Source organism: Palaemon carinicauda, chromosome 38 (assembly GCF_036898095.1).
Source record: "Palaemon carinicauda isolate YSFRI2023 chromosome 38, ASM3689809v2, whole genome shotgun sequence".
Lineage (NCBI taxonomy): Eukaryota > Metazoa > Arthropoda > Malacostraca > Decapoda > Palaemonidae > Palaemon > Palaemon carinicauda.
The window spans coordinates 25,786,195-25,810,631 of record NC_090762.1 but is presented as its reverse complement, the minus strand read 5'-3'; the positions used below and the strand labels follow the sequence as shown (position 1 = coordinate 25,810,631).

The 24,437-nt window shown below is 38.1% G+C and overlaps 1 protein-coding gene across 1 annotated transcript in view; it reads right to left on the bottom strand.

Annotated features, from left to right (window-relative positions):
• Positions 1-6,882: 6,882 nt before the first annotated feature.
• Smurf (SMAD specific E3 ubiquitin protein ligase) overlaps positions 6,883-24,437 on the bottom strand; it is a 23,066-nt gene continuing 5,511 nt past the window's right edge. Inside the window, exons 3-13 of the mRNA XM_068361722.1 lie at positions 23,760-23,920; positions 22,943-23,043; positions 19,500-20,267; positions 18,420-18,592; positions 16,573-16,822; positions 14,781-15,570; positions 14,388-14,566; positions 13,669-13,834; positions 13,116-13,271; positions 9,655-9,853; positions 6,883-9,116 (exon numbers count right to left, since the gene is read on the bottom strand). Of these exons, the coding sequence (XP_068217823.1) occupies positions 8,992-9,116; positions 9,655-9,853; positions 13,116-13,271; positions 13,669-13,834; positions 14,388-14,566; positions 14,781-15,570; positions 16,573-16,822; positions 18,420-18,592; positions 19,500-20,267; positions 22,943-23,043; positions 23,760-23,920 (3,068 nt within the window). The 3' untranslated portion in view covers positions 6,883-8,991. The remainder of the gene's footprint in view (positions 9,117-9,654; positions 9,854-13,115; positions 13,272-13,668; positions 13,835-14,387; positions 14,567-14,780; positions 15,571-16,572; positions 16,823-18,419; positions 18,593-19,499; positions 20,268-22,942; positions 23,044-23,759; positions 23,921-24,437) is intronic.

The following is a 24,437-nucleotide window of genomic DNA, read 5'->3' as shown; positions in this document are numbered from 1 at the left end:
TTTGTCATTTGTCCCAGTGCAAGATACAAACCTTCCACTCTTTAACATAGCAGACTCGCCATTAGGTGAGTAGAAGTCCTGTCCAACTGGCTGAAGACTGTCCCGGGATGGCCTATAATTCTGTATGACTCTTGAGGGATCCTCGCACCACGTTATCCTCTTTGGATGACGGCCTGGGCAATTAAATGCTTGAATAGAAAAAAAATTTATTAGCGTATAAAGTTGGAAGATTACTAGGAATCATTTCAATATCATATACTAACCGCCTCCCCCCTGTTAGGAGGTTGGGATCGTGAGCCCCCTACTGAGTAGGTGGGCAATCAACAAATCATGATACTCACCCGCAGAAAATCCAGGTCATCTGTGCGGAGTCCCTCGGATGCTGAGCCCCAAGAGAGGGAGGGATGAAAGTAGGTAGTAGCCAGTCACTCACATTCATCCTAGACTTACCCGGCGGGTAACCTCCGCCCTTGATCTTCTGCTACTTGTCCCCTAAGGGAGCCGAGGTGTTAGATCACTGTGGGTTACATCCTTAAGGTAATGGGCAGCGAGCGTAGTTTGACATTTCCACCTGCCTGCGAGCAGCACCTGCTGTACCGAGAGGTTTTTCTTGAATGCCAGGGAGGTGCTGACCCCTCTCACATCGTGTGCACTGGGGCGTCTATTTGGTTGAGTGACATCCAGAGCCGTGGCCCTTTCAATCACCCACCTGATCCAAGAGGAGATGGAGTTCTTCGTGACTCTTCTTGGTTCTACCCGTGATCACAAAGTGCCTATTGATCCGAGGTCTGGCTCCTCTCATTCTCTTAAGATACAACATCGGTGCTCTTACAGGGCAGAGTATCAGTTGATCAGGATCGTCTGTTATCAACCGAAGACTCAATCTGGAAGGAGCTGAACCTAGGATCAGCTGCCACCGGATTTTGAGTCTTAGCTCCGGAAGGAAACCGAGTGACCTGCCCCCATCTCCTTGAATGGGCGATGTCGTAGGAAAGGCCATGAAGCTCGTTGACTACTTGCAGAGGCCAGAGCTAACAGGAAAGCAGTCTTAAGAGTCAAGTCCTTGTGACCTCTAACTGAGGGCAAGATTGCTCAAAGTTTCAAAGAAGGGGGGACAATTCCTTCGAGGAGGAAATGTTCACTCCGTTCAGTTCAAAGACTAGGCTGAGCGAAAGCCTTTCACAGCTGCAACTGAATAGTTTCTCCTCCCTGGGATACAGTAAAGACTCCGCTATAGTTGGGATAGAGGCACTGAGAAGATGGATACCCCTCCCACGACACCAACCACAAAAGACATGCCACTTCGACTAGTACACTGCAGTCGAAGAGTCCCGGAGGTAACCTGACATGTGTCTGGCAACTGGCTTCAAAAAGCCTCTCCTTTCAAGGAATTGCTGGATAACCTCCGGGCGTGAAGATGCAGCGATGTCACTGCTCGTTGAAAAGTCTTCACGTTTGACTGAGTAGAGGGGGAAGTGGTGGTAGTTCCCTTGGTGTCTCTGTGAGCAGATGTAGGTCTGAAAATCACTCTGCATGCTGCCATAGCGGAGTTATTAGGGTCATCATCAGGTCTTGAGATGCCCTGAACTTGTTCAGAAGCCTCCTTACTAGGCAGAAGGGCGGGAACGCATGTCTAAACTTTGTTGGCTATCGGTTGATTTAAAGACCATTCGGTACTAACAATCTGAGTCCTCCTGCTCAGATTGTCCGCCAGAAGTTCTCTTTGCCGGAAATGAAGTTGGCTGTTAAGGTCTCCGAATTGTCTTCCGTCCATCTGAGGATTTCTACAGCTAGTTGGCATAGAGGCTGTGAAAAGGTACCTCCTTGTTTGTTTATGTAGGCTACAACTATAGTGTTGTCACTCATCAGCACTACATGGTGTCATGAAAGGAGCTGATGGAAATGCTTGAGAACCCGGAAAGAGGCTTTCATTTCAAGGAGGTTGATGTGGCACCGCCTTTCGGATTCAGACCGAAGCCCGGATGTCGTCAGGTGTAACAGATAAGCCCCTCAACCTTCTTTTGATGCATCCATGAAGAGCATCAAGTCCGGGTTGAGCAGGTTGGTGTCTAACACCCACCAGTTCAGGTCTTTCTTTTGCTCGATTCCCATCAGCACCAGTGTGTCCAGTGGGTCTGTGTGCCAAGACCAAAGGGTCTTCAGCTGTCACTGAAGTGACCGATCACGGAGACGGCCCTGAGGGACCAACTTCTCGAGAGGACAGGTGCTCTAGCAGTTTCTGCCATTGATATGCTGGCAGTTCGTCTCTCGCGAGGAAGTCCTGGCCTACTTCTTTCAGTCTCTTCGCTCTGTCTTCAGATGGAAAGACTTTGCCTAGTGTGGTCTCGCTTCTCATCCCTAGATATACCATATCTTGGACAGGTTTCAAATGAGACTTCTCGCGATTTATCAGGATCCCCAGATCCTGACAGAAGGCCAGAAGTTTTTTCAATGGAGAAGAAGGGTCTCCTTCGACTCTGCGAGAACTAGCCAATCGTCTAGGTATCGAAGATCACAAATGCCATTCTCTTGTACCCACGCCGAAACACAGCACTGAATTGGTATATCTGATCGTCCATAGTAAAGCGCAGGCACTTCCCTGAGAATGGATGAATTGGGATCTGGAAGTATGCATCTTTCAGCTCCAACGAGATCATGAAGTCGTTTGGTCTGACAGCCTGTCTAACCGTTAGTGCTGTCTCCATTTTGATCGGAGTTTGTAAGACAATCTTATTCAGCGCTGAGAGGTCTATTATAGGTCTCCAGCCCCTAGACGTCGTTTCTACAAGAAATATGCGACTGTAAAAGCCTGGGGACTCTCCCGGGACCTCCTGGAGAGGGCCCTTCTCTAGCATGGTCCTTTGCGGATCTGTTGGCATAGGACCTCGTCACAGATGGACTTTGAGTCAGTGGAGGGGGAAGAGTTGATGAAAGGGACGATATATCCTTTTCTTAATACCGAAATTGACCAAGGGTCTGCTCCGTAATTCATCCACCTCTGCCATCTGTTCATAAGGCGTCCCCCAACTAGTGGACTGGTCGGGGGATTGCTCTCCTTAACGTGGTTGACCTCGCCTGGATTTCTTGCCTTTACCTTTGTGTCCCTTGGAACAAAAGGAAGGCTTTCCGTCTTCTTTGGGGGATTCTGCTTCTGGCCAGTTTGAGGTTTGGGAGACTGTTGTCTCTGCCTAGGAGGAGCCTGCTGGAAGGAACAAGAGGAGACAACCTGCTGGAGGAGTGTCTTGATTCACCCTCCTCCATAGGTCTGCTACGCTTTCAATGGCCTTCCTGTCAAACACGGCGGGTCCATCCACTGGAGTATTGCTCAGCCTCATTGCCTCTCTCTTCGGGACCTGCCTCTGAATCTCGAGACAACTGCATCGCGTCGCCTTAAGATCCAGTTGACCCATTGGTTACCACGTTTCCCTTCAAGAATAAGATTGTTCTCGCACCTGAGAGAAAGAAAGAGAACAGCGTCTCCCTCCTCTTAGGAGTGGTGAAATCCTGGTTCTTGACGAGATAGCCAACTGTGCCCAACCAATAATTCAGCCATGAAGCTGATTGCAGGGCACACTTTGCAACCCGCTCCATGTTAGCAGCGTCTGCAGCAGAAAACTGCGCAGAGAAAACTATCAGTTTCTCCTAAGGCGTCCTGAGTCAACGATACAATCGCCAGATCCACCGGTAAGGGGGTAGGATCGTCTTCCACTACCTTATAGTACTTCCTCTGCCTTACGTAAGGAGGAGGAAGTAACCTAGAGGAGTCCACCGAACAAAGAGAGGGGGAGGTGCCAGCTACTTAGACGAAAGCTCTCTTCGTCGCTGCCTTAACGCCCCTTCCCCCAAGGTAAGGCTACCTTGGGTCTGGAGGGTTTAGGAGTGCCAGACAACTGGTCCAGGACTGTATCCTTGCCCTCACTTGGGATGTCATCAGGCTCTTCCAGGTTGTTAACCTTCCTGATGCAAGCCAGAACCTTTAGAAAGATTCAATCTGAATCTTTCTGCTCCAAAGGTGTGACATTCGGGCTGGCAGAACCAGGGAGCGCCACGTCAGAGTACTCGGAACCTCATCGAAAGGTTCTTCCTTTCCCAACCTAACACCCATAGTAGCTCGGAAAAGTTGAGGGTCGTCAACAGAAAACCTTTTGGAAGCCGAGTGTGCTCTGGGGGGAAGGCCGCCATGCCCAGGTCTTACATCAGCAGCCAAGACTGAAGATTGTTTCCCTTGAATCCGACGTTCACCCGTAGAACGCCAGTTTTTAGGTAGAGTCTTTGTGTCTTTCCTCTCTCTCGGTTGATCCTCAAATTTGTCCAGAAGAGAGGATTCCTCCCCCTTAGTTGATTCTGCTGGTTTAGCACCCCCAGAACCACTTCAGAGAAAAGTATTCTTCGATGGAGATGAAGGATATTCCCGGTCGTAGATCCTGACTCTCTTCCAGCTCTCCGAGCGAGAGACCGGGAGAAGGTTAGAGGATTCCAGCTTTGGGAAGAAGTCATCTCTCTTTCCCTAATTGACCTCACGGCCTCGACCTGAGTCGCTGCCTTCCTCTCCCGGGTTGGATCATGATCTCAGGATCCTTAGTCTTAAAATAATCCTCATACCTTGAAACTCTGGGAGGAGGTGGAGACGGTTGTAGGGCTCTAGCTAGGCTAGCCTGCCTGGGGTCAGAAAGATCACTAGATCCCTTAGGAGAGTTCAGGGGAATAAAGGAACCTTGGCCGCTGCTGCTGGGGGATTGTTAGAGATTCCCTCGTTTGTTTAAGTGCTTTCACCAGGTCTTGAAACCTGATAACTAGTCTCCTTGCGATTAGATGTTTCCGATCGCACCGGCCGAGGTGGGGGGGGGAAGGGATGGGGAGAACACCTAAGCCCTCTCCTAGGTGCGTGCTCGCGGGGTGAACAACCGAGAGGTTGGTTGGCACAGCGAGCCAGGGCGGTCTCTTGCCTCCCTCTCTGCAACTCTACGATAGTGATCACTTGAGCGTGTAGGAACCTCATTCACTTGACTTGAATCAGGTTTCCTAGCCTCCAGCGGATAAGCTCTCCTATCCTTCTCACTAGAAGAAAATACACGCGACAACGCATGTAGCTTCTCTGCCTTCGGCGAAGGTACAAGATCCCGTCGAGAATGGGAGCTCTCTTTCTCACCTGTTCTCCCGAGGGAGAAAGGCACGGTGCTTTCCTTACCCTAAGAGGTGAGGAGTGACGGGGCGCTAAAAGGCACGGTGCTTTCCTTACCCTAAGAGGTGAGGAGTGACGGGGCTGAGCGCTTGCTCTGCAGCGAGACTGACATAAACTGCCCACTCTCGCAAGCGGATGGTCTAGCAAAACACTGTGCGCCCTGCGGGCACGATGACGAGGTGGGAGAATAGATGGAAAACTCCTCCCTCTTTCATCGTCCAGCTCCGAAAAGCTGTGCTCCGATGGACTGGAGCATGGTATGGGCAAATCCAATAGCTTTCGGTGGTATCCTCTCGGAGGGGACCACTCAGGAAGCGCATCGCCTTGCAGGCGAGGGAGCTGCCAAAGAAAAGAGGGGGTCGGAAAAGATCTCTCCTCTTGCATACAAGAAGATCAATCGACTCCTCCTGAATGCGCATCGCCTCGCGTACGAGGGAGTTTGCACTCAGAAGAGAGGGTAGGAGAAGATCTCTCCTCTCGCATACGAGAAGATCAATCACCTCCTCCTCTTGAATGCGCATCGCCTCGGGCACAAGGAAGATGGCGCTCAGAAGGTTGTGTCGCTTCGTCTTACCTCGGCACGAAGGTCGGACTGCGCAACACTGGAAGGCGAATCTTCCGGTTGTCCAAGTTGTTTCTCCTCCCATTGGGTAAACCCGGAAAGAGGATTAACACCCTGAACAACCTCTGGAACAAAGCCGGGACTAGATCCTGAGACCTGACGGTCTCTGGCCAAATCACTTCGGGGGGGCTTGTCTTCAACTGCTCTAGTCCTCCCACCGAAGGAGGTGGAACACCCAACCGCAACACCTGTAGTTTCCCCTTTGACAGGGAACTCGTTAACCCCAAGGAGGACCACAGTAGACGAACAGCATCGTCTGAGAGGGACTTTCCTGCGGAGGGCTTCCTCCCTGCCTCTCTAGGGGAGATAATAGTTCGAGACCCCGAACGAGGTTGTCTCAGCGTTACCAGGGTGCCACTCATACTCGACCATTCCCCAGAGGAAGCCAGTCGAATAGAGTCAGGATGGGAAGAACGAGGAGGAGGAGAAAGAAGTCGGGACTACTTCCCCTTCGAGGCTGATCTCAAAGGGTAATAATCCCTTTTAATCATCATCTTCTGCCTACCAAACTTCACCCACTGGGAGGGCAGCTACTCCTGACACACACTACAAGGAGATTCCTTCGAACAGAGACCATGAGGATCTGTCTCCTCTGAGTACATGAAGGCGCCGCAACGGCGCCCTTCACGGCCTGGACAAGTCGCATGGTTCGATCTCATGGGCAGGCACACTTGAAATAGAGAAAGAGAAAAGAAATTAGTTCCAGCCAGTTTGGGTTAACGGGAGAGTGACACACGTCTACACTCTACCGAGCCGAAATAAAAAGTGACTGTTAGTCACCAGTGCTGGTGGGACCGGTGGGTAAACACCACACCCCCGCGACCCCTGTTAGCTAGCTGTGGGTAGTTAAACCCTAGTTAACTTCAGTTTTGACTAGTTTTCAGCTCCATTGAAATAATAATACTATGTAAAAGAGCGGAAGGTTTGTATCGTGCGTCGGAACAAATACAAATTACTTTCAAATTTGTCATGCTTAAAAAATTGTTACATAAAAAAATGTGTAGGTTATCATTTCTCAATTTATTGCCTATTATAAAAAATGCGCTAACAGTACACATTGGATAAAAACATAATGGCATGTAATTTACAAATTTATTAAAAATCCTAAATCTCTTTTAGCACAACTAAAAACATGACTGGCTGCCTGCCATACAGTTTTTTGGGGTACCCTAAATAAAAAGGATATCAATTTTTTTAGGTGTTTGGCATACTACACAAATGTACAGTATGCAATAAATATATTTACCCTTAAAATTGCTCCAGATTGTCTGGTGAGTATTTACTTTTTACATTTTAAAAATGATATGTACAATGCCTGTACTTAGGTTTACATTTGTTATCAATGCTATGAACATCTATGTGGTATAGAAAATCAATATATGCAATGATACAAACCAATACAAATGAAATGAAATTTCACATTACTGCTGTATCACCTAACAAATATAATCCAGCATAAAATATTTTTTTTAAAAATCATATACAAGAGAATAATAATGTATGAATTCAGTTCTGAAATTTTACACTTAATGCCCAAGCTGTCAATAAAATCAAGATTTTCCATTCAGAACCAACTTCCATAAACTGAAAGGATTAATTTTACTTAAAGGTGAATGATACAGCCATGTTAAGCTTTTCAATCCAATAAGTTGCAAAGGATTTTGTGAGAATTCTAAAAAGCCCCAATTTTCTTCAGCCTTTCCTTAAAAGCACAATGGGGCATTTTCCTATTTGGAATGACAACATGATGGAATGCACCGGTTCACAACGGAACAGAATCTCGGCTTTTAATCACAGTTTTACAAAGTCCTTTGATACCTAAATACTGATGCAAAAGATGGCAGCTCAAGCATGTCATGTCAACCACAGTGATGGAATGAGTATCTACAATGATGAATATGAGAAAGGTTAAAGTTTACAGTATACACCTTAAACCTATCAAAATGGCAACAAGTTTCAGAACTGAATGTTGCAATACATTTTTGACGCATATTTCAAAACCTACAAAATGATCCAGATAATCTGAGTGAACAGAATGACTATACTTAGAATGATGAGGCACCACAAATAAGGGTATATAGAGATTCAAAATTTTAATTAATTTGGAGTCTCCCAGATTCGTGTGGCTTTTTAATTACTAATGACCTTTAATAAGCCAGTAAATAAAAACACCGGTATAAAAGAACCACATACCTAATTTAATCTTGCAAAATTTAACTGTGACATAACAAGAACAAAGCTAAATGCCCTCACTCACTTTTCCCATTTTGACAAATTACATTTATTTACATAGCATCACTGAATATCACTTTCTTGAAAAGCTTTTGTTCATTTCAAACATTGCAAATGGCTTCAATAAATATGCTCTCTATACAACAAAGATATGTACTAGATCATTATTTACAGTACTGAAAATCCTAGTTACTTAATATTTTGGAAGCAACAGTCTTACACCAAAATAACCGATGCAAACTTCACAAAACTAGATTTTTATACCAGAGAACAGTACTGCAGTAAGGAATGGTATTTTTCCTCCGAGTGAGCAGTACAAACACAATATTCACTACAACAGGCTGATAGAAGAGACTGTAGATTTAACCTTATCAAAGGTAGAGTAACAAGTATTCATTTTCAACAATAATTAACAATACTCTTGGGAGCATGTAAACTTAGGAAATGAGTGTCCTGCAATCGGAATTCGCTTTATCACAGTTTATCATCATGACTAACAGGCATACTGTGTACACCAGTACAATAATTTTAAAAGTCCTTCCTGGAAAATACAAACACCACCTCGGTGGTGGAAGACACTAGTCCCTTTAGTTCACGCCATTTCTTCCTCGTACACCATCCTCCATTTAGAAAAGGTATAAACCACAATTACTTTCTACTTGAGTTAGCTCAACTTAAAATTTTTTAATAAAAATATCAACAGCACACAAAATAAAAAAGAATACTTGTAAAATCAAAGCTATGCCTAAAACAGCACAGCAAGTAATGCGCTTTGGTTGACACTTCTTCGAGCAACAATTTTCAAAATATTCAATAGTACCCATTACATTCATACAAATTCACCAATTCTTTGCATAGTGAAAATATATAATATACAGTATAAATTAACTTTTACTTATTGAAATTTTTAAAAGTATTTTCTAGTTTGGAATTCTAACACTATACCCGTATATTTTTATTCTACAGCAAATCCACAAGTCTCCTCCACGGCTTGAGTCAACTTCTCCAGCATCTTAATGTAAGACTCGTAAGGGGGAAGGTCAATACGATTAAAGCATGTATGTGCTTTCGGCAAATTCTCTGTAAGGAAAAATAATGAAATATAAGATACTCTTCAAATTGACTTTTTTTTTCTATACAAAAGTTGAAACCTTTTAATACCCCAAGAGTCAATTTAAAAATACTGTATTGTAGCAATTTTAGTGCATGATAGGTTTTGGCTGCCTTTCGCATTTTAAAGCTAAAGTTTCCTTAAAGGTATTTGTTAAACTGAAGAAAACCATATTCCATAACAACAAAAGATGATTTTCCTTGCTTACACTACATTATAATTCTAGTTTTCTTATACATGGTTTGGATAGTATGTATTATTACAGTAGTATACTACTAGGCGTTGGAAAAATTCCATGAATATTTCTAATCAAAGTTTACAGAAAAGTCTTCAATTTGATTTTGTCTTTCCAAACTTCAAACTAATATTATAAATCAAATTTGTGTGCCTATCAGTATTTCAATATAACTTGTAAACTATCGTGACGATCTAATTTTCAAAGGATACATATATCTTTCCCAGACTAACTTGCATTCACTTCTATAAATGATTTTGAAAATACTTTACCACTTGGGGCATCAATCTGATGAATGGTGAAAAGACGTGGACCGGCAGCACCAGTGGATCCTTGTAGGGCCTTGAAGCCTTGTAGAGGAACACGAGATGAACCAGTTACAAACTGAAGTAACCTTGCTCTCATTTCCTCAGTGTAAGAATCCACTATTTGCCAAAACCATCCCACAACAGGTGTTTCTGGTGTGCAGTGCTAAAAAGATCAAATTCATTTAAGTTTTGTTTATTGAATAAAATTGTTCAGGCTATATGGGTAATCATATTTACTAGTGATACCAATTAATAATAAAAAGAAAGTACGCTAAATTTTCTTCTACATACAGGTAGATGCCGACTTACGACCTATGCGACTTATGACTTAAATTTTATAACCACTTTTTTCATCAAAAGTATGTCAGAATTAGTTCACTTTATATGAAAAATTTTCCCTTGAAATATTCTATTTTCTTGTATAAAATTAACTAATTTATCATGGTAAGTTAGTATTTCCTTTTATTTGTAATATACAGTATGCATTTCAATAAAAAATACATTAAGTTTTAAAATCTGGCATTCATATATGTTTGGTGACGACATATTACCGGCGGAAAGCGAGCAGACAATGAAGTGATATCCTTCCAATAGGCATACAATCAGTATTAGTATTCCCCTTATCGAAATATCAAGAAACAATACAAAGTATTGCGAGTGTATATCAATTATGGAGAGAGAAAGAGTGCAAATAAGTTAGGAAAATTATTGAAAGAACTCCATGTTATTCATAATGTATGTGGGCATAATGGCAATACGGTAGTGTAACCTTGAGATCAGCTGATGCTTACCTAAAGTAAATCGTAAGTAATTGTTGATTATTGAAATGCTTCCTAAATTGAAAAGTAGAATACAAACATGCTTTAATTAACCACAATTATACACAGTAATGTCTTATGAAATATGAGGGCTTAATAATGAACTAAAAATTAAATACTGTAATGTATGAAGCTTTCAAATTGAACTACACATACGTGCGTTCGCATGCACAGATAAAGAGCGCAAAGAGAGTGTATTTGCATGATAACCAATAATATGGCTATAAACAAAGTCAATGAAATCTGTGATATCCTGTAACATATTGGTGCTGATGTAATATTCATCATGAGGATATTTCAAATAAATTAAGAAATTATATGAAAAATACGCCATTCGTATGTGCACAATCTTTCGGTACTGTAGCGGGACCTTCAGATCAATTGATCATAACCAAAGGTAAACAAAATATTAGGTAATTACTGATTCTTAAAATGCTTCCAAAATTGAAAAATAGAATAAAAAAAATGCTTTAATAGAGCATATGATATCCTATATAACAAGAAAATGAAATAATGATATACAATAAGAAAATATTGATAAAATATGACTTAAATGATTGCCAAATCATGACGCATCATAAACAAATCTATGGAAACCGCCGAGGTAGCGGCAATAGAAGATTCAGCATATGAAGCTTCACAGTGGTGGATAACAGGGGAGAGTGGGCTGTGGCACCCTAGCAGTACCAACCAGATTCAGCCGATTCCCTCGTCAGGCCGGCGGGAATGAAGAAAAATCCCCTTTAGTTTCTTTTTTTTTTTTTTTTTTTAATGTCAGCTATCACCCGAATTTGGGGGAAGTGCATTGGTAGGTAGATAGAGAATGTATACGGTCAGTCTAAGGTACATGCTTCACAAAAGGTCAAAATGGGAGCAACTCAAAGATGAACACCTTGGGTATAAATAAAAAAGGAGAAGTACAGTATGTGCCAGAATATTTTTTATTTTAATAAAATTATTTATTTCTATGCTCACCTAAGGTTTAGCTGGCTTCCTTCTTCAAGGCAGCTAAAATATCATCCTAAAAATTTGAAACACAGTATGCCATTTACTTTTACGTACTTCAGAGACAGCGCTAACACAAAGCTATAACTTGATACAAAATTTATGGAATTTAATCATACTAATCACCAAATACATGGAATGTGTATTAATCAGTTCTGAGTTTGGTCATGAATCCTGAGACAAAACTAAAAAATTCCAACCCACTGGAATACCCAAATCTCTAAATTACACCAACTATTAGCAAAAGCTACCACTAGCAAAAAGACAGTTTTGAGAGCTACACTTGGAACTCAAGTCTGATGACCTTTTCAAAGACTCATACAGGGCATGTGTGTAAGACCTGTGAATGCGGATGGCAGCTTGGGTCTCTCGTACAGAATACATCACCTTCCTGCTCAAAGAATACACCAACCTTTATTAGGAAGCAAGGATCTACACACACTATAAGGGGATCATTACAAATAATACCCAGAGGCGCAGTGAGAGAGGATTATCGCCGGTCTAGCCAAAAACCGATGCAGTTCATCCTTCATTCCTGCTTTGTGTCATCATTAACATGAATCAGATCTTAAATCTAAAAAGTACGAGAAAAACATTAAACAGCCTTAGATATGAAGTAGCAGTACGACCATACAGTACTTCTTGTGGCCGAAGACCAAAGTGAAAAGTCTTTGACAGGAGAGTTATCAGGAGTACTCGCCCACTTTCTGATGGTTGCTAAGAGCTGACTGTATAGTGGAAAGGTAAGAGTTTTGTAATAGAAGGTCCTGAAATAATTTGAGAGAGTGAGGCTTGCTATGCATCTGTTGACTATAATGCACTCAGTACAAACAGGAATGCAAAGTAAAACACATCAAGTTAGCCTTGGGTTTGGATCAGGGCAGGTTAAGCTAGTATTACTGACTTTGTCCAATGGTCCATTAACCTTCTGATATTGTAAGAACATAGCAAACTTAATACAACAAACAGCTTATGAAGCTCCCTGCTACCTACCTCCATCAGTTCTGTAATAAGCCAGGCAGTAATATCATCCACTTTAGTCCACTAGTAGAGTCTTTCTGGATTTTCCCGAACAAAAAAAAATTCCTTACAACATTGTTCAGCTATGAGCTGACCACATTCTTTCATAAGAAAGACTTAACACAATCAGAACAACCAAAGCCAAAATCAGATTTCCCTCAACATGTGACACAAAGGGAATGATCTTTGATCATTTACCATAAAAAATCCAGAAGACATCCCTGATTAATCTGAAGGTAAATAACACTTCAAAACCCAATCTGAATTTGCGGCCAACCAGAATACCGATGCTGAAAAGCTTGACATGGGTTTCTTAGTTGACTTGCTTAAGCACTGCCATACACATCCGTGGGCTTTGCTATTGAAGTGTGGATAATGGGATATCAATTTTTTTTGGATAGCCATCAAAATTTTTAGATGGCTTTCAGTAGGAAGCTAGATGAACAGAAATCAGTGCAGGTTGAAACAAATGAGACATTGTAGAGAACCATTAATACTGCCTTGGACTCCAGGCGATTCTTAAAAAAAAAAAAAAAAAAAAAAAAAAAAAAAAAAAAAAACACCCACCACCACCATCCTTACCTTTAATCTTGTGTTTGCTTTCCAGTCTTCAATATCTATTTTTCCTAGACCGCCAATTATCAATTCTAGCTCTCTTTCATCAAAAGGCTTCAACAAATGTTGCGGTACAACCTCTGTGAAACCTTTCTGAAGCGCTCCAAACTGATGTTCAATGCCCTGTCGATGAAAATATATTGTAAAACACAATTGATGGAATTAACGCAATTACCTGTGAAAAATTTCTGATGCCAGAATAACTTTTAATTTCAAATGCAATAAGGAATAATTTAAAACATTATTACACAACTTTATAAAATTTTGTCTTTACATAAATGTTAATTTTTAAATCCATAATCATTATTGTTATAATGCTATAATAAAGTACTATACTGTATAAACAACAGTTTCTACAATAAATCTTAAAAAGGTAAAAGATATTCTAATATTTATTCATGGGGGTTTTAAAAATATTCAAATCACTACTGTACAAGAAATTCAATTAAAAACTTTATAAATATGCTCAAGGAAGTATATTAGGGTTAATAATAATAAAAGGAACTTGATAAAAACATACCTGCATGAACCTGAAGTTAACATACAATCTAACATACTCCTTTTTATTCTCCTCTGTGACAATAACATTATTTCCACCTGGTTTGAGTTCCTTCTTTTGAAGTACGCCAAAACAGTCGTGTTCTACAGTAAATGTAGTGTCAATAATGTCAGTGATTACATTCTCCCTGGAAGAGGAAAAAACTATGAACAACTGGAATTTGAAAATGAAAAAAATAAATAAAAAAAAAATTTAGACATCAAATTGTAAAATGTTCATTAAATAAGGGTAAAATGTTTTACAAAAGAGTAAAAGGATCTTGGGATCATGACAAGGAAACAAACTGACTGGGGAGTAGTGTGGCCAAAATAACTCGATATATGGAGAGCAAATTAAAAAAAAAAAAAAAATTCAGATTACACTACCCTTACAGACCTCTCAAAAGCTTCACTCTCGTATTATAAAAAAGTTATAAAAAAAGAGCAGCAGCGGCTTGTCAATCAGGAAAGACGAAATAAGAACGTGCATTGAAGGCCAAACCAAACATCACAAGAAGCCTACATGATCCTTTGGAGTTGAATTTAAAAACTACAAAACCAAATGTTACAAAGAAATACCATTGTACATATAATTGTTCAACAGGGTAAATTCTAGACCTCTCACAATTATGAATAAATTGCTCTATAGACTACTGTAAACTTTTTTAAAATTCCCTACTAAAGAAAAAAATAAAAACTTACAGCATCCAGTTCAGAGATCGATGCAAATCTGGGTCAACTGCCTCAATATCATCCAAGACAATGAGCTTATTAAGTAACATCTTGTAGAAAGGCATAGAAAAGCCCCCATCAATGTAATGACCATGAAACACGGCCATTCCAATAACTCTACCCACAAAATGAAAGTAGGAGAGATGTTCCTAGAAGGAAAATACATTAGAATAGTTTTTGATACTGTTAGGTTGCAGTGTTTCAAGATATATACAATTACAACTAAGCATTATAAGGCTTAAAACTTATCTTTATCACATATCATACAGTACATTAATTTAAGTTTCCAATAAACCTAAGAAATGAGAAATCTAAAGAAATTAACAATATCATTACAAAATATAAAAGTTGGGACATACTTACTGGATTAATACTAGAGTCTGGGTTGATTTGTAAAGTATAAATGTCATCTCGAGAATACTGGAAAAGTCCATAATAAGGATTGAGCATTTCATGTGACAAGAGATATAACCATTCACGAGCGACACCCCCGTAATCTAGACCTTCCTCCCCTTTAAATTTAACCATGAGTCTTTTTCTAAGGTCTTTCGGTCTCATCTTCATAATTTGACGATAAGATTCTTCAAAGATTTCCCCACGTGGAATATCCAAACGACAATGTCCACTCTGGGGTTGCAAGCACTGCAACTCTGCACGCAACACTTTCATTTTGGCCACTAAATCGCGCTTATATTTTGGGAGACATTCGCTTTCAACGTCTATCACAGTCGGGTCTTTAGGAGCATTGGTATTATTATTACTGCTGATTTGTAAATTGGTGGTATTATTCTGGAGCACCACAGGATTGTTACTACTATTAACAGTACTATTTACACTAGTATTAACACCACTTCCTTCGCTGCTCACACTATTACTAACACCACTAGTAGGAACAATAGTTGGACTGGCAGGTGTGCTATTGACCGAATTGTTAGGTTCTTCGTTACTAGGAGGAGGACTACTGCTACTAACGGTTTCTGCATTTGTGTTAGCTTCGGGTGATGGTCCTCTGCTACGTGAAGCACTATTTCTCCTACTACTATTACTTCTGTTATTGGGAATACTACTACTACTACTTTCACTGTTACCAGTTCTGCATTCACTATTATTGCTATTTTCAATAACACTTAATCTATTGCTCTCATTACGTGACCTGTAATGGAATACAAAACAACACAAATTAGAATTAGATAAATACAATGAGTACAGAGACGAACATAAAAGCTTTTTCTTCCCCTACAAAATCAAGATGGCATAAACAGCTATACAGATAATTCTGGAACATTGGATTAAAAACAATAACGACCAATACCTATATTGATTATTGAATACTTAAAAAAAGTTTAAATCAATTTGTTTAAACAGATTGATACTTTGGAAAAGATAAAACAGAAAACATTTCTGTTTAGCATCATTTTCCTTAGGATCTCATGGGAAGGTATTGTGACTTCAGGCTTGGCCATTTCAAAATACTATCACACTTGTTATCATTATCAAATTATCTACATAACCATTCCTTTTATGGAGTGAACACATGAAATGAATAATCTCCACACTATTTTAAATAATAATTTTTACCTCAATTTTTATTTTTGTTTCCTGAGCTTTCCCTTAAAATCTCTGTCCAGCTACTTACATATCAGCTGATCTACATAGCAGTTCCTCATTACTTATGAATATAAATTCATACATTATTCCTCAAGAAGATCCAGGTCAGCTTCCCTATTATTAGGTACTACCTCCTCCCTCCATGACTTCCTTGTTCCTAATGTGATCTTTTCACTGAATATTGGCCTGGAATCTTGAAATTATCCATGCTTCAAAATCTTAATCTCTATGTTAGTACCAAAGTTTCACATGATAGGACATTTAAGTATCGCAAATCTTTGCTCTTCATTATTGGGAAATTTTTAATCAATTACTAGTCTCTTTCCGCTTGCCTTTCTATCTATGAATAGTGAATCTTTCTGCTTCCCTTTTTAATATATGAATAAACTATCTTTCTACTCACATTTTTATCTATTAATAGTCTATCCTTCTGTTTCTCTTTTTAATATATAAATATTTCATGTACATTTTTTAAACCTTAATTATCATATCTAGTATAAAACAACAATGTACTTTCTATCAAAAAATTGTATAGTAATTCAATTACCTTAAAATATTGCTGAGAATGTGACTATTTGAAAGTCTCGGGTCAGTGAACTGTGTAGTGCGATTACAGTGGTCCAAGAAGTAAGGCCTTCCACTTGCAGTATGTCTTAGTTCCCAACCCGGGGGAAGAGGAGCTAATTCATCTATATTAATATGGCCTAGGTCTCTCGGAACTCTGGGGTCATGCCAGGTTGAAGTACCCAGGTTAACATTGTAGTAATACACCTGGCCTTGTTGTGTTGTTCGCATTTCTGAGGATAGAAATGAATAAAATTAAGTGTCTGCAAATCGGGAAAAAAATTTATTAACATACTTCACTTAATTACTCTAACAATAAATATACAGTAGAGTACCCTATCTTGCAATACAAAGTATTCCTCCTTATAGCTTCTAAAAAATTATTAAGATAGTTAGAAATGAAATAAATGATATAAAAATAGTAAAACTTGCTGACGTGAAAATAATCAGATGAAAAGCAGTTAAATCCAAAGTTTACTTATTAAACCTGTGCTTCAGAAAAAAAGATATTCCTAAAACATCAAAACTCTCCAAATCTGATAAAACAAAGACCTATGAAACATTAAAGAGCATAACAATTTGGAAAATTTTAAGTCTGGTGTTGGGTAACTGCGGTCTTCCATGCATATAAGGAAGAGAGGCTTGCAAAGTATTCCGATTAATTGTCTCAAGCACTGATATACAAGTCTTTGTACATTGAGGAATTTAATAGAAAAAAAAACTTCCCCCATGAGGCATAGTTCAGTAAGATGCACAATAATACAGCACAATACAATTATCTATCTTTGAAAATATAAAATTCAAATAATATTTACAATTCGTATTGATAATCATTTACCTTGTCCTTGAATAACAACATGCCACTATGGAATGCATATACTGTATATAAGTGAGGCTATAAGGCTTGGCCCTGCAGTTAGGAAGGCTATTCAGTACTGAGGTGCAAAAGGGGGAAACCCAGCAGTTGTACTATTAAGTAAGACTTTAGACATAAGGATGGAAGGAAGTACAAACAGAGGTAAATTACAAGAATAAAAAGTAGTGTAGCTATGGGCCAAAGATATTCTCTAAACACCCTAGGGAAATACCTACAAATACACCTCACTCAGTGCATGTAAGGTATTAAGCTTTCAAAGTATCATTCCTGTGAATCTTCATCAAGAAAATTACAATTTAAAATCAAATGCTTTCTTCACATTGTACCAGGTAATTGAAGTTTTATTTTTTCAGTTCTCATGAATTAACCCTGTTAAATTTCATGAAAGCAATTACAACTTTGTAACTTTTTAAAGATCATTTAGTTTTGGAGAGCCTTACTATGCATTAAATACAACCTGAAGACATGAAAGTATGTCTACATTCATGAAAGGAAAGGCCGTTGCAAAACTGAATAAAGCCTTAATGATCTTAACGCATGAAGCCTTGTTGATCTTAAAATGACAGTAAATGTGTTTCATGGCACAGATGAGACTTATGTGATTATTCAGTTTCATATTTACTTTAAGCTAAATGTTTAGACTGCAGAATGCTAACTTTAAAACTATCAACCATCTCAAAACACACTGTTATGTAGTTTTAGTGAAACAAAAAGGGTACTTTTATACCACTGTGGAAACAAAAAGCCTTGTACAGTACTTGCACTTTTTCACTGCCTTTATATACATTGGCTTATACTGTTATTACTTTTCACATTGTCTAAAGATTTGAACACCCCTAATTTTGATATTGTGCAGGAAGAGACCAAATTGCTGTATATTATATTCCATTTTTCCACTGCCTGTTACAACAAAAATTTCTAGGCTAAAAAAAATAACATCAACTGAACATTACCAAAACCCTCGGGCAAATCTGGTGGTTGGTGAAGTTGATTGCGTGAGAGGTAGTGACGGTGACGAGCCGATCGTCTCCTAACAGAATCCGGGTTACGTCTTGACTCTGCAGAATCCCGTTGACTCTGGCGTTCTATGCTATCTGCTCTACTTCTTCTATGTTCTCTAGGATCCCTTCAAGAGAATAAAATGAACATATCAGGTTAACAGCTGCATAATATAAAAGATGATATTCAAATATTGTATTGAACTACACAAACTTATTTAGTAGATTTTAAGAGATCCTAGTTTTACCCGACTAACAAAACATTCCATATAAATCTCTTTGCTAACTGATCTACATAATCAAAATACTAAAAATATAACAATTACTATTACAGCATGAAAACTTAAAAGAATAATGCAAAACTCAAAGTGAAAATCAATTTTGAATATAAAATGTGTAGTTAATAAGCATCTGTAAAACACGACAAACTTTAAAAAAAAAAAATAATTAAAAAGTAATCTATTTTATAAAAGAAATAAGCAACAAAATATGAAACAAGACTTTCAGTAAAAGAAATGAAGCCTCAAACTAAAATGAATTACTTCTGCAAAATCAGAAGTGCACATCTTTCTCCAAATACTGTACACATCTTTTATAAACTATTATACTGTAAGTCTAATGCAATATTTACCTCTGAACATTTTACATGCACATTGACTACCAAATTAATACTTTTCTGTATTTGAAATAAACTACTGCAATATTAAACCCCTTAGAGCTATTTTTCCTTGTTGGAGCCCTTGAGCTTACGGCATCTTGCTTTTCCAATTAAGGTTATAGCTTGTAATAATAACAATAATAATAATAATAATAATAATAATAATAATAATAAAATCTTAAAGCTACTGTACTCAAATATTAAGTCATGAGGTTGAACACCGATGAAAAGCTAAGTTTTTGTTCATAAAAATGTTAAGTAATGTTGAAATATTAGTTCTTTGTTATAATAAAAAGATACAGCTACAATTCTAGGACATTAAGAGAGATCTCCACAACAATGACCTCACAAACCAATCTTTCTCATAGGGCAATTACCTTCTAACAGGCGTTCCTTCGGGTGGAACATCTGACGAACTAGTGTTGGGATTGCTGAGGACGATATTTCCCACTCCAACGGAAGAAGACGACACGGTGGCAGTTGTGCTTGAATTTGATGTGCTATTGGTGATGGACGAGGTGGAAAGTCTGCTTGGAGAAGCCACGACACTGCTGCTGTCACCCGGCCTGCAACACGTGGCACTGTGTCGTGAGGTGGGTGCTGCATGGGGGCACCATGAAGAAGAGCAGGGTGAAGTAGGAAGAGTGCACAGGGAATCAAAGCCATAGTGATGAAGAGGAGCTTGAGTATGACGAGAATGTTCATCATCCTCGCCATCATCATCACTATTCAAAATGCTACTGGGTGGAGCAGACGGCAGAGAGGGTGGCGGAGGCAAGCAAGGGGAATCGTAAGGGGGGCATTCCTCTTCCCCAAAACCAATAGTATGGTTAGGAGGTGGAACAAAGGGTGAGGATGAAGAAGAGGTGGAAGTGGTGGTGGTAATGATGGCTGCACGATGAGCCTGACTAGAAGTTCTAATATACCTAGGTGATGCAGAAGTAGAGGAAGAAGTGGAGGGAGGACATGCTTGACTAGGAAGATTTCTGCTACACCTTTGAGAAGCAGGGGAAGAGGAGGGAGAAGCAGAGGAACAGGAAGGAGAGTTGCAGGCCTTGGGAGCAACACAGGAGAAGACAGACGAGAGGAAGATATAGATGGCACATGGACACACGTACGTCTTGTCACGTCGCCTGCGATCCACTCTGTAACAACCAATCGGAATACCAATCACTTCCGCCTTTTCTTACTAAGACTGAACATTTTCTCTGCGTTTCGAAGTTGTGGCCAGAAGCTGCTTTCAACATACTATATACTATGTGTGTATATATGCTGTATATCATAGGTAGTGAAATGCCAAACTTATGATAGTATATCCTGACATCCTTGAAATCTAGTAAAAGCTATATCATTATATCAACAATCTTAAATTACGTTTAAAAAAATTCAAGCTATAGAGGAACTCCAGTGGAGAAAGAAAAAAATAAGTAAAAACTGACTTCATGCTTCTAGGGAGTAAAAAGGCTTCTAAAAGTGTAAATATCATCTCACCCTCTTTACTTGGAAGCAAACTTATAATACAGTACCAAAAGTCACTCATTCTATCCAGAGCAAATCCACTTAGGAACGATAGCCATAAATCAAACCCAGTTGCTGCCTTTTTCCATTGCCAAGACACATTTCATTTTAGTCTGTCCATGTACCAACTTTGCATAAGAACAAAAACAAACACAAGATAGTGTAAGGGTGCAAGCAAGGAAGATGAAAACATTTTGCCAAGTGATAAGATACAAATTAAATACAATAAAAAATAAAAGTTCTGTATTTAGGAAAATCTATAAAATCCTTAAGTAACCTTCTCAACTTAAGGAAAGAAATTTCTGAAATAAAATACAGCACATGCTAATGAGGACAGACATTAAAGCCATCTCAAAATGTTTCTTCATCTATTACACAGAAAGGTAGTTGTGTAAATGTGGCAACACATACAAAAGACTGCTGTAAACATGAGACTGAACACTATTTATATTCAATGACAACTGGAAGAAATAGAATACATGATATATAAACTCTATTCTTGAATACCAACTTTAAAGAAAAAAAGTAAAAGACTCAGCAAGGAAAGCTGACTCCTCATACATCATCAAATACATTTAAAAAACTCAAGACAATTGAAGTATGAAATGCTTTATCAAAGAAGTCATTAGATTCCTTTCTTTAAGTAATAAATGAAGTGAATGGACATTCCTCCGAAAGGTGAAATATTCATAAATTTTAATTTCATTTTTTCAAATATATATAAGAATACGTACACAATTGTGATGAAGAAAGCCTACAAAAGCAATTTTCCTCAGGATATTATTTCAATCCAATTAATTTCTATAATGTAGTTTTTATCTGTCTCTTCTGCATTCAATATACTTTGATTTCTACAAGAACTATGTGACCGTACTGATTTTCTATATAGCTATAACAATCTTAATATCATGAGTTAACTTTTATTATGAATATATCAGTAGTTCAGTCGTTTATTTACTGCCTGTGGTTCCTAAATTTGAAATGAGCTAAGGTCGATTCTTTTTTTAACTGATTAATACTTGTCTTTTCAATAAGCTTTACAGAGCCAATATCCATCAACATGTGTTTAACTTGATAATGCATCTCTTTTACCTTCCCTTTCCCATTCTTTCAATGTCCTTTTACTTTCTTTTTGCTTTATCCCTCATTGCATCATTTATAGAATATGTTAATCAAAAATATTCTTGCAATTGTAGTCATCTCATTGTTATTTCACTAACTATTAGCTTGTCAGTGAAAGTCAAATTGATATATTATAAAAATAATAATTTCAATAGCATGTGTTGTATAATGCTGTACATAACTTTGGTTTCAACCAATGGGAAACATGTTCAAGCTTGTACCTGTCCAATAACAATATAAACCAGTGCCACTTTATCTATAGTATAGAATTTTTTCCTACAATAAGTACTATGCTAACAAAAAAGGGCAGTAATAAAGCCAGCTCAAATCTTGAAAAAATACAATCAAAATAGACTAATATGAAAGCAGAAAAAAGAGAGAGAGAGAGAGAGAGAGATGGGTGGACAGCTAGAAAGCAAAATGTTAAAAATAATAAAAAAAAATAGTTGCTTCAATAACATAAGCATGTTAAACTGCCTGTGAAATCTATCAAGAAAAGTAATAAGATATTTACTTTAATGTGATCTGATATAAAGCAATAAGGTCCAAAACAACATAATTTCCATAATTTCTCTGAAATCCTATGGAATGTTTTAACTTCTTGTTATACTCACTTTAAAGTTCTCTCTGTTACAAAGAAGGTATTTCTTTTATTTACAGTATCTAGTGCAAGGAAGATTATACCAATATTTTTAGTTCATCTAAAGATTTGAGGCAAAAAAATTAAAATCAGAAAAATTAGCTTCCATGAATCCCTAATACAGCACAAAACTTCTACTGCATAACTGAAGCGAATGCTTTTAGGCTGAACAGGTCGATATAAGTCGAACTTCATGGTTTACCTTTGACAAATATAGTTTAACGTTGTTACCAATCTTAAGATATTTAATAGAGTATTGTTTATTCATTACTTCTCATATATGCAGTAATTTATTTCCTTATTTTCTTTCCTCACTGGGCTATTTTGCCTGTTGGAAACTTGGCTTTGTAGCCTCCTGCTTTTCCAACTAGGGTTGTAGCCCAGCAAACAATTATAATAATACTGGAAATCTGCTTATGTTCTGTCCACACAAAATAAAATAAAATTGCAGAAAAGAATTGATTTAAAGCCAAAAATAAAACTCAAAGCTGCCAAAATCAAAAGACAAAAACACTATCTAACCAATGAACTTTTACATACATAACATGCGCTGGTACAGTTGGCCTCTCCCACGTTGTGGTTCGGTCATGATGATTAACGTAGTACAATCTGCCATTCTGAGTTCTTCTCTCTTCCCATCCCTAAAAGAAGATGCTCAGTACAATATTTTAATTTAAAAAATGCCATATAACATAAGCTATTTTTCATCTATTGAAGTGACCTTATTATCATATTGAACTACTATACATATACTCAAGGTGGGTACATACAGAACCAAAAGAAATGTTATATCTAACATTTGCTATTATAAGAAATTCTTCATGTTAGCCAGAACTTGAAATAAGACATGGTTTGCATGTATAAAAAAAATAAAGACAATGATTCCAAAAATTTACTATAGGGATTGCTGTAATATTCTGTACACGAAACTGGAAGGGAAAAAAAAAAACTTTCTCAAATTGTGAATTTTTTCCCAGGATAAGGAACCGTTCCAAAATTATTAGATGACATTTGGCCCAAATAACAGTCCAAAGAGGCTTTTTAACATGAACTGAAGAGATCCATCTAAAATTTTTACCTATACATAAAGTCCACAACTTACAAACTTAATAGGTTCAAAAAAGCAGATTGTAATTTTATCCAAAGGTAGGCTTCACCTAACTCAAATACCTACAATTTTTAGTTGCAAAAGTCAACAAATAATCATGTTTCATTTGGAAATGTTGTCTTGCTTACTGCATTAAATCGCATATTGTTTTATTACAGTACTGTATTTCACTATGAACTTTTGAAACAATAAGAAAATACATAAATTAATCATTTAAGGAATACAGTCAACCCAATTACAAACTGTTACCTCCGGTAAATCATCTGGTGATGAAAGGTTTCCAAGAGTATCAACAACAGCATTGTGAGAGCCGGTGCCCCTCCCATCTCTGGACATTAGAGAGACGACGATCTGACCTCGCACAGGTTCGCAATCTTCATTCCCAGCACGTGTGAGGTCCAAACATTGATCTGACAAGAAAACATTTCTTATCAATATAAAATGGTTAAGATTATTCAGAGAAGTATAAAAAGACATAGATCATTAGAGAGTATAAGGTTACTTTTAAGTTATTCTGTTCTTCTTAATTTTTTTCTAGGCTATCATCTTAAGAAATGCCAACGTGCATAAAACATGAAAAATTACACACTTTCCAAGCAAGTAATTATGTGAGTTACTCATACTTTTTCCAGCATATTCCTAAAGAGAAATACAGTAATAAATAATGTGAATCAATAAATGGGATAACAGTAATTTATTTGGTGTATAAATACCACATACATACATACATATTGTCTGTCTGTCATTTACATTTTGATAAGACATTCATACATATTTTTTCATAATCTATATAAACAGGCTCTGAATGTCTGTTGGTGTTTCAGAGCTTTATATATTATTCAATAACAGAAATAGAAGGGAGTACTTCTTGACCTGTCGTATTAACCTCCATTTGAGAGGATGTACGTTATAAAGTACTGTAGAAAG